The sequence below is a fragment of the Agelaius tricolor genome, unplaced genomic scaffold, assembly GCF_023055355.1.
Source record: "Agelaius tricolor isolate 1412-34295 unplaced genomic scaffold, bAgeTri1.0.p SCAF_6, whole genome shotgun sequence".
Lineage (NCBI taxonomy): Eukaryota > Metazoa > Chordata > Aves > Passeriformes > Icteridae > Agelaius > Agelaius tricolor.
In genome coordinates, this window is record NW_027269266.1 from 13,872,685 (window position 1) to 13,887,795 (window position 15,111).

The 15,111-nt window shown below is 37.8% G+C and overlaps 1 protein-coding gene across 4 annotated transcripts in view; it reads left to right on the forward strand.

Annotated features, from left to right (window-relative positions):
* Positions 1-1,588: 1,588 nt before the first annotated feature.
* Positions 1,589-15,111, forward strand: part of ODAD2 (outer dynein arm docking complex subunit 2) — a 70,002-nt gene continuing 56,479 nt past the window's right edge. For 2 of the 4 annotated variants that reach the window (XM_071428755.1, XM_071428758.1), the window contains exons 1-5: positions 1,589-1,720; positions 3,455-3,567; positions 6,438-6,643; positions 8,064-8,186; positions 8,391-8,529. In XM_071428755.1, coding sequence (XP_071284856.1) covers positions 3,556-3,567; positions 6,438-6,643; positions 8,064-8,186; positions 8,391-8,529 — 480 coding nt within the window. In that variant the 5' untranslated portion in view covers positions 1,589-1,720; positions 3,455-3,555. Of the gene's footprint in view, positions 1,721-3,454; positions 3,568-4,715; positions 4,756-6,437; positions 6,644-8,063; positions 8,187-8,390; positions 8,530-15,111 lie in introns of those variants that run through there. The other 2 variants (XM_071428756.1, XM_071428757.1) reach the window with 2 other exon arrangements.

A 15,111-nucleotide genomic window follows, 5' to 3' on the forward strand; every position in this document is an offset into this window, starting at 1 on the left:
ATTCCTCACTGCTGGCTTGCAGAATCTGCTGTGCCTTTTCATTTTCTGACTTACCTGTTCCCACAGAAAGTTCCACTGCTAGCTAAACCAGAGCTAGTTACCAAAGCTCCTTTTATGGCCAGTGGAGATGCACAGCCTTTGAGGGCACACCATCCCATTTATCTCTGCCATTGAAATATCTTTTCTTCTTGTAGTTCAGTGGAAGAGAGTGATCTCATTTTGGAATTCTATTTCTTACTCCACCGACTTCTTGCTTAAAATACTCAGCTCTGTGTGAAAACTCACTGTCTTCACTCCCCACCACCCATGACTTTTATTCCCTTTCACATTTTGTTTCTTGCACCTTCTGCCCTCAAAATCAATTTTTAAAGAGTCATTGCTTCAGTAAAATGAAGAGATTTAATCCCTTCTGGAAATGCATTCATACATAGTATTCATACATATACAGAAAAGAAATTGCATTAAGTGTTTAACCAGGCTTTTAACTAAAACAATTCTCTTTCAGTTTAACCTAATAAAATTAGTAATTTTCTATCTTCTCTAAGTTAAACAAGTAAAGCAAGAAAAGCCAATGCTATTCTTAAACCATTGCTGTGCAGACTGCATGTACTTATACATAGTTACTGCTTGAAAGTTTTGGTAAGTAAAATCTATATGGACAGTCATCGCCATGCAAAAAAGTGCATTCGTCCCATACTGTTATTCTTTGAGATACACCCCACATACATCCCATGACCTTCCTCACTATTAGAAGTTTCTTCCCCAGCTGATTTCTCAGTTGGTAAAGCAACTCTTGGCTCTGTTGGCTCTGTGGTGTTGGAAGCTGGGTACTTCTGCTGGGCTGTCCTCAAAAGGATTATTTTCCTGAGCCGTCAGAAGGACACATCCACTGTAGGGCTGACCAGAGCTTCCTAACTTCAGTCAGCATCCAGCAGGTAGTCATTCCTTCCTCAGTCAAATCTAAGTCAAATTTTTATCATCTGATAGGGATTTTGATGGCAAATAGCAGAACTGGAGAGGTAGTTTACAAGTGGGAAGTCAGAGAATATAATCCTTTTGGGCTCAGTGGTATAAAAGAAGAGACAATGCATAATGAGTTCAGTAGGAACTTTGTAACAAAAATTTATCCAGAGCAATGGCTCATCTAACAACATATGGACTAATAAAAGAATTTGGGGAATAATGTAGATTTCCATTCTGTGTTTGGGGCTGTCTATTTGTGCATGTACAGTGCTGCGTTGTCCTCAGTATGTGAAAGGAGTTTATTCACTAGCACTGCCCATACCTATTTCTTTCACTTCCTTCAACAAACATAAATTATACATTACATTTCCTTTAACAATAAGTGTTTCAAGCATGATCTGTCACACTGCCTCAAGAACTAGAAGTGGTCAATCTTAACCTTTATTAATTAAAGCTGTTTTCCTGTAACCGCTGACCGAAGGGAAAGGTTTCATCTGTACTGGCTAAAATTCAAGCTAAAAACCGTTGGGTGCTCTTCTTTAACCTCTGGTGCAAGGTAACTCTAATTACTGCATTGTTTAATTCTACACCGAGGGCACACAGCCCGCTCCACGAGTTCAAATGTCGCTCCCCTTCCCTTCGGACGAGGAATGCCGGCCGGGGCCACGGCTGCTCCCGCTGTCCCGGTAACGCCGGCCCGTCCCCACGGCAACGCCGCCGGCCATGGCGGGGCGAGGCGCGGCCGGCCCGGGGCGAGGTGAGGGCCGAACGTGGGGCGGGCTGCGTGCGACCCCCGGGCTCCGCTGTGTCCCTGCTCCGGGCCCTGGGCTCCCGGCTCCCTCCCGCTCCCAGCCCTGACCCTGCCCCACGCTCCCAGCACGGCCGAGGCCGCCCCGGACCCGCCGCGCTCGGCCTCCCCTCGGCCTCCCCTCGGCCTGTCCGGGCTGGGCGGACGGGGCTGCCCCGCTGTGTCCGCCATTCGGGGACAGCGCCGGGGGGCCATGGGGCCGTGTCTGTCCACCTGTTTGGGGGGCTTTGAACAGGGGGATCCTTTTGCTTCAGCCTCAGGAGGCCATGGGGGCCGTGTGTGTCCCCCTACACAGGGGGCTTTGAACAGGAGGATCTCCTTGCTCCAGCCTCAGGAGGCCATGGGGCCGTGTGTGTCCCCCTGCACAGGGGGCTTTGAACAGGAGGATCCTTTTGCTCCAGCCTCAGGGGGCCATGGGGCCGTGTGTGTCCCCCTGCACAGGGGGCTTTGAACAGGAGGATCTCTTTGCTCCAGCCTCAGGGGGCCATGGGGCCGTGTGTGTCCCCCTGCACAGGGGGCTTTGAACAGGAGGATCTCTTTGCTCCAGCCTCAGGGGGCCATGGGGGCCGTGTGTGTCCCCCTGCACAGGGGGCTTTGAACAGCGGGATCCTTTTGCTACGGCCTCAACAGAGGTCTCCTGCTGTCGGGTGCTGAAATTTCTAGTAGTAACGGGGAATAATCAGTGTTTGCACCCATTTCTTTAAAATTTGCAAGTTATAAAGTCCCCCTTTCCTTCTTCAGGGATTTAAATGAGTTAAAACAATGTATTTGCTCCTAGATAGGTGTATTTCAAATCAGCGCAGCCACAGCATATTTGACCATTTGAGAGCTCGGTTTGTGACAGGGTCTCCTTGCCAAGGTGGGCTTGGGTGACACTGTTTGATTAATCTTTAAATAACAATTCTTCAACTATTCCTGTTTAAAGGTCCTGTGGGTACCTTTGTGGATGCCCCACTAGTGCCTCATTGCTCTTGGTCTGAGGTGCTGTATTATTATGTGGGGCTAGTAGAGCTTGCTTTGGTCTTTTTATAAATGATAAGCACTTCCTTCTTCTTTCAGAAGAAGCTCTTTAGAAATTACTGCTCTCTTTTCTCCTCCTTTTCATTTCGGCTCCCTTCTTCCTCTTGGATGGGTTTTGTTTAGACCCTTAAATGTGTTAAATAGTGACCAGAGCTCTTACATTGATTTTGAAGAGAGACTGGTGTCTGTCAGGCATAACTCCACAAACTGATTTCCTAAGAGTTGAAAAACCCAGGGAAATTTTGACTTGGCACATTTTTAATAGATAAAGCTCATAAAGCTCAGGCTGCCAGGTCTCGTTATTTTCTGTGCCTTTTAGACATCTGCCATACTGCACACAAAGCTCATATTTACTTGATTGTTTCCCATAAACCATAAATTCTTTTCAGTGGAACTACACAGGGAACTACACCATTAACTGATGGTTATTGCCTGCAAAATCCTGTGTAATATCTTGATCATCTGTTGGGGTCCATGGAGTGATCCATGAGTCTTTAAGAAGAATTTGTGAAGTTTGGTCAACTTTGCTGAGCATGAGACTTCTTTATCTAATTCATTACAATATGGCCTTGGTGCTGCTCTTTTGCACTATTTTATAATGCAGATTAAATTACCTGTGTAAGGCATAACTATTAACAAATTTAAATGTATTCTTTTTTTAAGGGTCAGCTAAAGGGTAAAGATATTGACTATGAAAGAAAAAGGGAGCTGTATACAGACATAGTCACATTTTTAGGGGGAGATCACCTAGATTTGTAGAAAATATGGCTAAACAGGTATGTATTTATTGTTACTTGGTACACTTTGTGCAAATGTACATTGGTAAGAATTACATTGTAAACCTGGCTGAATGTTTATGTTCTTTATCAAAGATAAATCTATGATTAAATGAAGAATTTTGAAGACTGGAGTGCTTTTTAAAGTTATTATTTGCTTCAGTTTTTAAAAAATAATTTTCTTTTGTAAACAGCAAGTAGTGCACCATTTCATGTGTTGCTCTATCATACTCTTTGATGGGGTTTGATCCAACATGTGAAGTCACCTTCTAGTTTTGCATGAAATGTTTTGTCTGTCTTCTGGTCTTGTTCTTTATAGAGCAGTGGAAATGTTAAAGCAGGAAAATGTGATATCTGTATGGAAAAGGTCAGCTTTTTATTACAGTATTTTTCTGTGACGAAAACCACTTAATTTTTTATTTTCATTCTTTGTAACCCAAACATAAATAATTGCCCAACTTTCTTATGAGAACTGCCTGATTTAAATATCAGAGCTGAGAGTTAAGTTAAGCTTACACACTTTATCTTGATTCAGACACTGTAAAATGCAAGTGTTTTGGTTTTTATCTAGAGCCCTATACTAGCTAGAATCACACAGTACCAGTACAATTTTGGTTGTTTCCTTGTTCCTGATAAAACTATTTTTTTTTTTAGATTTCTAGTGTGGTTTTAACAGATTACTTGGAGGTAAAATTCCACACAGGCCAAAACCTGTCAAGAGTTTCATTGTGGTTATTTATATGCAATTTTAATTATTGCAAGAAAGAAGTAATTAACAGCAAAATTTTCTTATCCTCTAGTTCTGGTTTTCTTGGATGTAGGGCTGATACTTATTTTTTTGAGACTTATTTTTTTGAGATACAGATATTTGACAATTTTGAAAGAACAGAGCATTCCAAGTCATACATATATAGTATATGTTGTTTATATTAACTACTGTTAATATATATAAACTATATGTAGTTACCTATAACTATATAGTTTACTATATGTAGTAAACTATATGTACATAAACTATATGTAGTTTATATTAACTACTGTTAATATAAACTAGTATAGTAGTTAGTGTTATGCCTACATACTGATTTACACTTCATAAATAGGACAACATATGAATGTTTTTAGACATTGGTTTAATTTATTTGCAGTTATTTGGCTTCATTTGATGATCATGAAAGGTAAAATCAGGTAACATTTTACTGTTTTTTCAGATCTAATCCTAAATGTTAATATAGAATAATGTTACTATTGATGATAACATGCCTTTATTTACTACTTTTCTGCCCTTATGAATATATTGTAACTTTTTAAGTTACACTTAATAAGTCACACTTATTAAATTAGAGCAAATAAACAGAACTTACCCTGTTTTCCTTCAATTTTCATGTAAATCATACACTCATTATTCCCTGGCTGTGTAAAGAGGTTTATGCAGAAGAGTATACATTATACCTTTTAAATGGTTTTGGAATTTCATATCATCTTGCCTTGCTGAGGAGCTGATGTAGTACATTCTGCTTTCTATGACTGGAATTTAAACAAGTTAAAATCATAGAGCTGCAGAGCATTTGTACCTGTGGGAAAATCTTCTCTGTTCTAGAACTATGAAATGCAGAGAAAAGCTGTATTTCCAAGTTTGACTAAGTGAAGTAAAATATGAGTGGAAATAGCTTTGATTTATTTTCTGAGGAGAGCTTCAAAAAGCTCATTACATACACATATATTGCAAAACCAATTAACTTTTATAATATCTGCCTGGCCTTGTTTAAGCTAACGTTCAGAATTGCTGTGTTGGCATATAGTGCTGTAGCAAACATGCTTTTTAAAGTATGCTTAACTGATCAAGCTGCAGCACCAATTCCCCTGTGATTTATCTCGTTTAACATGTGCTAAATTGTCTTGTCTGGAGTACATTTTCAGAATGAGAGCATTAGCATGAGTTAGTTTGGAATTAGACACTTGAGTTGGCAAGGCTTCAACAGCCGATTCTCATCAGGGACCAGTGGAAAACAGACCCTGCTGTGACAGTCTCCTTAAAACTGCCTTGAATCAGGCACACAAAGGAATGTCTTCACCTATCTGGGACTGACAGCTGCAACAACAACAATAATAATAATAATAAGTACCGATCATATGCTGACTTTCCTGTAAAAATTGAGTGTGTTCCAATAGAGAGTAAGAGTTGACAAGAGTCCTTTCTGTTCTGTATATTATTGATTAGCCATGGTACTGGACACTGACAGCTGAAGGATTGGTAGGTGCCACTCAGCTCCATTCTTGTATGTGACTTGTTCAACAGTTTTGCCCTGAGAGACAGAAGATGAAAAAAAATGAATGGAATGTGTTTATATTAATTCTGAACTATATCAAATTAAATTACTTGGAACTGAAGTCTAGCAGTTTATGATAGTCTATTTTCAGTTTTATGTTCATTACTTTTTTTGTGGGAATTTTTTGTAAATCCTTTATGCAGGGAAATAGTTTTTATGTAAATGTTCTGTTGAAAGCGGAAAGCTGACTTTGCATGTCTAAATCTTAAAACTCATTTGGATCTAGGTTCTTTAAAAGTGCTTGTGTCACAGATTTTTGACATATTAAAAATCAAACAACACCAAATATTCAAAAATGTTCCTGAAATTCCAAATTTATCAACTTGATTTACATAAAAAACTCCAACTTGCATTTGATAACTGCTACTTTTCAAATTAATCTTTTGTTCTTTTAAAGACAATATAATTTTATGCTTAGAATCTTATTCTACATTTAATGCATGCAATTTTTAAGCACTAGAATTTTGCTTATATCTTACTGTTTTAATATTCATTATTCATATAGCAATATGAGTGACAAACCATGTCTCCTTTTACTAGGAATATAGTATGTCTAAAGAACCAGCACACAAGAAGAATTACCAGCATGGTGAAGGTGCTGAGATTTCTGGCCAATCACAGAGCCTTCATGATCTTACAGAAAAGACTGAACATGAGAAAGGGAAAAGTTCTTCAGCAGGACCTGCTGACCATAGGTTAAAACCAAATATGAAGTGGAAGAGCAGTGGGCTTTCTGCTCCCCAAAGGTAAGTAATTTTCTTTAAAATTGAATTTGCCTATAGATTTATCTAAACTGTGCTAATGATAGGGATGCATGTTACAGGTCTCCATTATTGTCTTAACTTAGGAGGAATAAAACAAAGCCTACTACATATTAATTTCTAAGGAGAGAGTTTGGACCACCAAAGAGAATTCCCAGTTTTTTGCTGTCATGTGACATCTTTGATGTTGTTACGTCATTTCCACAGCAAGGCATAGAAGGAACATGCAATCATCTGCAGTACTGGTTCTCCAGGACTGTGATATCATCATATTTTTTGGTGTAAAATGACTTTTAAAGCAAGACTGATTAGAAAAACTGATCTAAACCACACTTTCTGAAAGAGGTCCTGGATGGAAAATCAGAATTACTCTTGTTACTGCCACTTGATTTTGTATTATATGAGCTCCTTCTCTAGCTCTGCTTAGCAATGATATTCACTGATGAGATTATCTCAATGTCTGAACACTCAAAAGAGAGTATACATATATTGTATAGTGTTGGATTTGTCTTCTGAAAATAGTCCTCTCTTTTGATTTCATGTTTCCTGATTTTGTGTAAGTGGAGGAAGAATATCTGCAGAAAAGCCTTTCAGTGTCATCCTACAAAAAATAGTATCTTTCTCAAGTCTACCAATTTAATAAGTTGCAAGAAACATTTTAAGAGATTTTGGATGTGACTTATGGTTAACAGTTAGGAAGAAATTGGCTTTCCAGACCAAGAGCTAACCTTTTTCCACAGTTATTGATGAAGTCTTGATGTAGTGAAATTGACTGCAATCATAAGTAATATTCTCTTTTTTTTCTTGGGACTGTGATAGAGTGACTAGCTCAGGCTCAAAAAGACATTTTGCTTTCACAACATTGTTATTTTGGGACAAAAAAAAGGACCAAAGATTGTGGCCAGTTGAAAGTAGGAGTTTTTTGGAATATGAGGAAAGTAATATGTGTTGTATTCAGCATGATCAAAGCTGTGGAACATCTAAGTGTGTGGAAGAATTAGGCAGACAAAAGTGCCTGGAAATAAGATGACTAGAGGAGAAGAAGAAAGATACAGAAATTCATGTCTGGGGATGGTAAATAGGAAACAGATAGTCACTGTCTGTTCTAGGACAAAAATAAGGGCATCAAATTAAAATGAGCCAGTGAGATCGTTCAGAACAAAGGGAGAGATGCCTTCATATGCCACATAGCTAAGCACTCACATTCTTTGCCAGAATATAGTAAATTCATTTGTTTATGTGAGTTCAAAAATCAACCAGAGACATTTATTGAACTCTTCATCCATTCAAAACTGTTAATGCATGGACAATCAGGAGTTTTCTGAATCACAGTATGCTGAAGAATATTCTGGAAAAAAATAATTTCTGTGTTCTTTTTTTTTTTTTTTAATAAACCCAAATCCAGTAGTGACAAGGTTCCAAAAAAATGCTCTGAAGGAGAAGGGAAAAGTAGAACTGGATCTCTGACTACAAAAAAGAAAGCCAGTGGCAAATCTAAATCGGTTAAAATTCAAGAAACTTCAAAATGGTATGGATGACTTATTTTTCCTTCCTCAATTTTTTAATTTTTATTTTCCCTATCTACAGTAATTATCACTATACTTACCATTTGGTAATATTAGTTGTATTTTTCTAGTTATTAGGCAGTGTTGTCATACCTGTTTGAAATATGCTTGTCCATATTATAGTATATAACTATTTGAAATTGGTGATTCTGTTTATTTATTTTTAGTAAAGTATCAATCAGCCTTGAAGATAGTGAAAGTTCCTCAGAGACTGATGAGGATGAGCAGCCTGTACGTCGTCAGGAAGGAAGCACCGATTTGTCAGCAGAATACTGGGGAATTCAAAAACTTGCAAAATATGTAAAAGTGAGTAAGCATTGATAAATTGTATAAAAAGTAAAAAAGTTACATTTGAGGAGACCAGACCAGTTCCTTATCCTTTCCTCTTTCATTATACTTTAGTATAGCCCTGTGGTGTAGTATTTTCAAATCCTGGAACTGTGGACTTTCCTATCACGCACTTTTTAATCTGCTGGTTTTGGCTTATATAGCCCTTTAGATTAAACCATCTGTTCAGTGTTATTTAAAACGTAAGATGGCATAATCTCTTTATTAATTATTTGGTTTCTGTTTTGCTTTTTGTATGAAACTTTCCAAGAGATTTCTTTATGTGGATAATAACTTTCAAGAGTTTTTATTAAAACTGAATAGTTGCCTAAAGTCTTTCATCAACTGTGATTAATGCATGTCTGAAATAATTCTAACATGGTCTTGTGTCTGGATAGATGCTTTAGTGGACAGGAAAATGTATGATAAACAGGCATCTTCTAAAACAAACCAAGAAAACGTTTTTACGCAGACTTGTTGAAAATCTTTTGGAACCTATAAATACAGATAGTTAGAATTCTGAATATGTCTGAAATGGATCAAAACCCCAACAACCCTGTACTATTCTGGAAAACTCTAATTATGTTTTTCCCTCAGGAGAAGTTCCTTTACAAGTTTGTACTGGAATTTATGTTCTGTTAAGTTGCTAATAAAAGCACTGGCTTATTTATTTTTTTGAGTGCAGCTACAGAGAATGCACATCTGACAGATACAATGATGGTGTTGGCTTTTGGTGCAGCAGAAAGAGCAAGTCATATGAGGAGCAGCTGAGGGAGCTGGGCTTGTTTAGCCTGGAGAGAAGGAGGTTCAGGGGTGAGCTCATCACTCCATCCAACTGGTTGAAAGGAGGTTGTAGCCAGGTGGGGGTCAGCCTCTTCTGCCAGGCAGCCAGAGATGGGACAAGAGGACATGGCCTCAAGATATGCCAGGGGAGGTTTGGGCTGGACATCAGGAAGAATTTTTTACTGAAAGGGGGGTTAAGCATTGGAACAGGCTGCCCAGGGAAGTTACCACAACAGTGGAGTCACCGTCCAGGAAGTGTTCAAGGAATGACTGGATGTGGCCCTTGGTACCGTGGTTTAGTTGACGTGGTATTGCTTAGTCAAAGGTTGGACTTGATGATCCTGAAGATCTTTTCCAACCTTTGTGATTGTATGATTGATTTTACAATTAAAATTACTGGTGAGGAATAAGCAAAGTTTTGGCTCCTCACAGTCCTTTTAAGTATTGTAGAAGAGTAACTCAGTCTTTTAAAATGTGTTCAGAGTACTCACACTGCTTGTTTTCAGTTCATGTCTGTGGGGCCTTGCTAGTGGACCTGGCAAAGAGACACAGACAAACATGGATAATACAAGCCTGTCTACATTTATCTTTTCTAGGTTGGACCTCTGTATTTTTGTCATTTTGGCTATCGCAAAATAACCCTTTGCAAATGTAACTTTGAGCATGTAACTTGCTCAGCTATTCCTAATGCTGAACACAGCAGTACACATTTTGTATTATAGAATTCTTCCTACTCACAGTTCAACAGGATGCTTTCAAACCTTTCAGTTTGTTAATAGCTTGCTTCTCTCTGTGTTATGAAGCAACTCTTTGTACTTTTCAGAGAGCTCAGAGAAACAAGCATGCTACTTTTTAGTAAAGACCCAAGGTCCTCCTGGAGAAGATACTTGAAATTCATTTCTGTTGATGAATTCCCACTAATCTTTTAATTGGCCCATTTATGTACCACCCTCTTTACTGACAAAGATCTTCTCTCCTGATTATTTAATTCTCAAACTCCCTTTCCTCTCTTGATCCTTCATATAGTTGGGTTTAGATTTTAGTATCGAAGTTAAATCAGTATTGAAATTCAATCTACATTTGCATAAAACCATTCTGTAAGAAGAGTGAGAATGACAAATAGGAAAGTACATTTTTAATGCACCTCTCTTTTAGAAATTGACTTTATTTTGTTCCAGCTGTCAATACACAAATTTACGTAATGATTTAGAACTAGGAAATGACAGGGCAGCCTTTTTGATCAGACAGTGAGTGCCCATTAAGAAGTTTATAATATAGATTTCAATAATACGAAAAGGTTTTGTTGTGAAAATTAAAATATATACTTCTTTACATATTCATGCACACCTGAATCTTCCAATAGTTCTTTAAGTTGGATATAAATTAAACTCAGTATTTGAAGATAAAATAGTTCTGCGAAAATAGTTCCATGTTCATTCTTAGTTGCATAAAGCAAGAACTCCCTAGTGTCAGATAAAGCTGAAAAGAGATGCCTCAGTGCCATACCACAGACAGTGGTTGAAATGTTTTATTGATGGAGTGCTACTTTAGCTTGCACATGGAATTCATTTTAATTCAAGTATAAATACTGCACTTCTGGCCAGACTTGGGAGATTTTTTGGCATTCTTGTTGTTCATGTAGGCAAGTGTTCATGACACATGCAACGTAAGAGAAAATAAATTTATGACTGTGTTATTTAAGTATCTACAAGCATATTTATATAGAAGCACAAATTTCAAAGGGCTTGTGTTGTTTGCCCATCTGAAAAAATCAATAAAATGCCTTAAAGAATAGTTGATCAAGATACCAAGAAAGTGCAATAATTTGTAGATGCAATGATTTTTCTAATATCTGTTTAAGTTAATGGGAATCCCAATTCAGCAAGACTCTGTAAAAGATCAATTTGCAAACAAGAAACTCCCATAAAACCTGAAAGATACCTAGTTTTTCTATAATGTTAGATTGTCATTAAATGTTAAAAAGATGGTTGCTGTTTGTATAAAGCAAACTTGCAAGATCCTGTGAGTTGTGCCTGTAGGCTCTGTACTTGTATTCCTCTTCATGGAGAGAAAATTCCAGTGCTGGGGAAATTCCCTTCTGACTTTTTGCCCTTCTCCACTCCCTTTCCTTTCCGGGAAAGAGTATCCATGTTGGAATTGTTCCGCTGGGAAGCAGCTGCTTCTGTGGTCTGGCTCCTTGTCCTACCTTCAGGCTTCCCAGAGCTATGCAGCAGGAGCTGGAGCATGTGTGTTCCTGCCATGCCTCCCCATCGACTTAGCAATGAGCAGCAAAATAGATCAGTGAGCTTGTGATGGCCTTGTGTTAGACATCCTTTGGGGCCAGAGTAGATAAAATGGGAGTGAGGTGCTCTGTAGGTGTTTGTAACAGTGAGATTCACCCAGCCTACTTCAGATTTGACATTATTTATTAAATTGGCACTTCTGAAGAATTGGATTTCTAGAGGAAGGACTACATTTTACATCTGAAAAATTTTAGGAGTAGGGGTCATCTTTTTCAATTATCCTTTTACTAGAAATGGGGAACATCAGGTAGAAATGCAGAGTCTTCTTTGTGGCAGATCTGGGGCTGTTCACTGGAAAAAAAAAAAAGGAAAAAATGGGTGAGAGCTGGGCTTTGTGCTGCTCACACAGCTGAGCACTGACTATTGGCAGTTTTATGATAAAACTGAGATGTTAATGGGTGAATTGGGCTGGTGACTGTGCCAGGAATAATGCCAACATCCAGAATAAATATTTAATCCCTTAAGCCCTTGTGCTGTTTGACCTTGGTTCCCTGTAAGGGCATGATTCAGATGTACACCTATGCCAGGATGAAGATGAACAGAATTCTGCAGGACCACATCAGTTACAGAATTCATCCTTCATTTTCTTATGTGGAAAGTCATTCTACTCTTGGCTATATTTCAGGATTACGCTAGTGAAACCAGTCAAATCTCACACTTCATGTAATATATTCTTTAATTTCATATCTGTTTGGAATTACTCCAGTGCAAAAGACCTCGTTCCCAGAACAGCATTGTGTTTCTTTTCTACTTTGGAATCATAGATGGACAAATCTGCTGTCTCTCCCTGGCTGTTTGTGCCCTGTGCCAGGCCCAGGAGCTGCAGAAAGGCTATGGCACTGCAAAGGAGCCAGGAAGGATGTTCCCTGAGAGTGGCATTGAGCAGCAGCTCCCAGGTGCCCATGTGCAAATGAGAATTGTGTGGTTTAGCAGCTGATGTATACAGCAATTTTTTTATGAGAACCAGTTATAAATTTATGGCACTTGTGAAGCCATTGATGTGGCTTGTAGATTTTTCTCAAAATTTACAGCAGTAGAGTACACAGTATTTTTGAACTGCATCATGAAAAAGTATAGCTCTCTTAAGTTATAATGGTATTGGAAACATTCCATATTATTAAGATTATACTAGTGCTCATTATAAAAATTTGAATCAGTTTCATGAGCCATGTATTAAGAAATCAGTTGCATTTTGGGATTAGCAGAAAAGTAATTCTATTTTATTCTAATATACAGGACCTCAGAAAAAGACACGAACATCCCACCCTAAGGAATACAAAGGATCTTCAAATACTAATCGTTTAAAGTGAAAAGTCTAAAATCTCTGTTGGTTATGGATGTTCCCATAGTCTTGAAATCTGGCCCTGTGTGTATGATGGATACAAATGTTAGGATCTAATAGCAAGACTAAAAGTCCCTAATCTGTGTAGGACATATATTGCACATCAAAGCTTTTTCTACAATCCGTGGACAAGAGTGAAATGTTTTTTCTTTATAATATCTTATTGGCAAGACTTACACGAGATTAGGTTTTAGCTAGTAAATACATAATAAGCATATGTAAGTGCATGTAAAATATTTTTGTACATGTAGTAACTTTGTGTAAGGCCTTTTTTCAGGACTGACCACTTTGACCAACTCACCGTATTAGTAAAATGTCCAACCACAAATCTTTTCCCTTCTTTATGAAAGTATAGGCGGGGTAATCTGAAGGAGGTTTTCAACTGGATGGAAAGGTAAAGATGAAAAATAAACTTTGCTTTAGTTTGGCTAAGAATGTTACTTTTCAGAAGATACCAAATGTATGTGACATAATCATGTGCCACCTGCTAGTGTTTCATGGCACATGTTTGGCTCACCCATCAGCCTTGGCAAACCTGTCAGCCTCTATATCACTCTTCTCTACTGTTCATGAATATCTCTTGCTCCCATCTTCCAGTATTAGCCAAAATTTTATCTTAAAATTCAGAAAAGAATGTGATTACTGGGAAAAAAAAAGGAAATAAAAATATGTGAAAAATTCAATTTATGGTTAAGATATGTATTTCCTAACAACCTTGATAGTGCTGATCATGAAAAAGAAATATTTTTATGATAACTTTACTAGGTAGGAAATATTTGGCAAATGGTGAACTCTCAGATTATTATTATAATTGGCAACTTTGAAGCATTGGAATAGCTCCCTGTTCAAAATACCATGCAATCATTCTTCATCCCAAGAGACATATAAAATTCATAACAACCAGTTGAATTTTGACCATTAACACCAATACCAACTCTGATGAATTTCTGTGTAGTGGAGGTTTAATTAATGTTCACAGGGTCACACATTCCTTAGAGTTTCATAGCTGATGAGATGAAAGTCAATCTAGAAAAAAGAAAAAAAAGTAAACAAAAGTAAAAAAGGAGAAAGAAGAAATAGTAGACAAAAAATAAAAGACTGAGGAAAAGAATGTAAAATAACTTAAGTGTGATTCTCTTCTTTCTACAGGGTTGTAGTCTATGATGAAAGCAGGTAATGAAATTAATGAGCGATGGCTTTGACACCATAACTGTAGTGCCTCTAAAATAGTAGTAAATTGCCACAATTGTCTCAATCTGACTTCAGATTTTATATTCATGAAGTAGATAATCAAATTGTTATGTTTCCTAAATAATTAGGATGTGATTGTGTCTGAAAGGTACCAAGAGTTTTTAAGTAGTGAGAGCAACGTTCTGTGTTGTTTTTAAATGTTCCACATTGCTCTAGGCTCAGTTGAATCAGAACTCACTCTACATACACACTGTTATTCCAGAAGCACGCCTGTGCTTCAGCCATGTCTTCACCCATATTTGTTTTTCCTATGCTCTCACTAAGCCCCGTTTCTAAGTTTATTTCTCCAGAGAACACCTGTCTCTTAGGTTTTCATAAACTATTGCTATAATTTTGTTTTCTTTGCAACATTTTTTTTGGCTAGTTTCAAATGACACTGCCTCTTCTGTCTGTTCAGTGCTTATGAAGCTTCCACAGTGTGCAGGCTCTCCAGCAGCCTGCAGAGGCAACAGTCCTTCCTAGTTCAACCTCATTAACTTTTCTCCTCAGATTCACATCCACTGGTTTCCTAAGTTTGCTGAATACCTAAAATTAAAATGGCTCTAATAGCATTAATGCTCTTATCCTCTTTCTGAGACAAGTACTAGAAAAAGTCAGAATTGCTTAGGCAGGTCTAACACAGTCACACAAGATCAGTAGCACATCTGTGTTATGGACAGCAAAGGTCTCATCTCCAAGTCTCCAGTCAGGGTTTACAGTGCTATATTCCTGTTAACAGTAGTGCTGTTTGTGTAAGGTTTTTTCTTTTTAAAAATTAATCCTAGACCCTTTTTCCTTTCTCATTCAATTCTATTTGCTTCTAATTTCTACAATGTTCTTTTAAAACACGTATGTGCTTTATTTTCCTCAGATGAAGTGTCCTTACAAAATTGTCCAGATGCA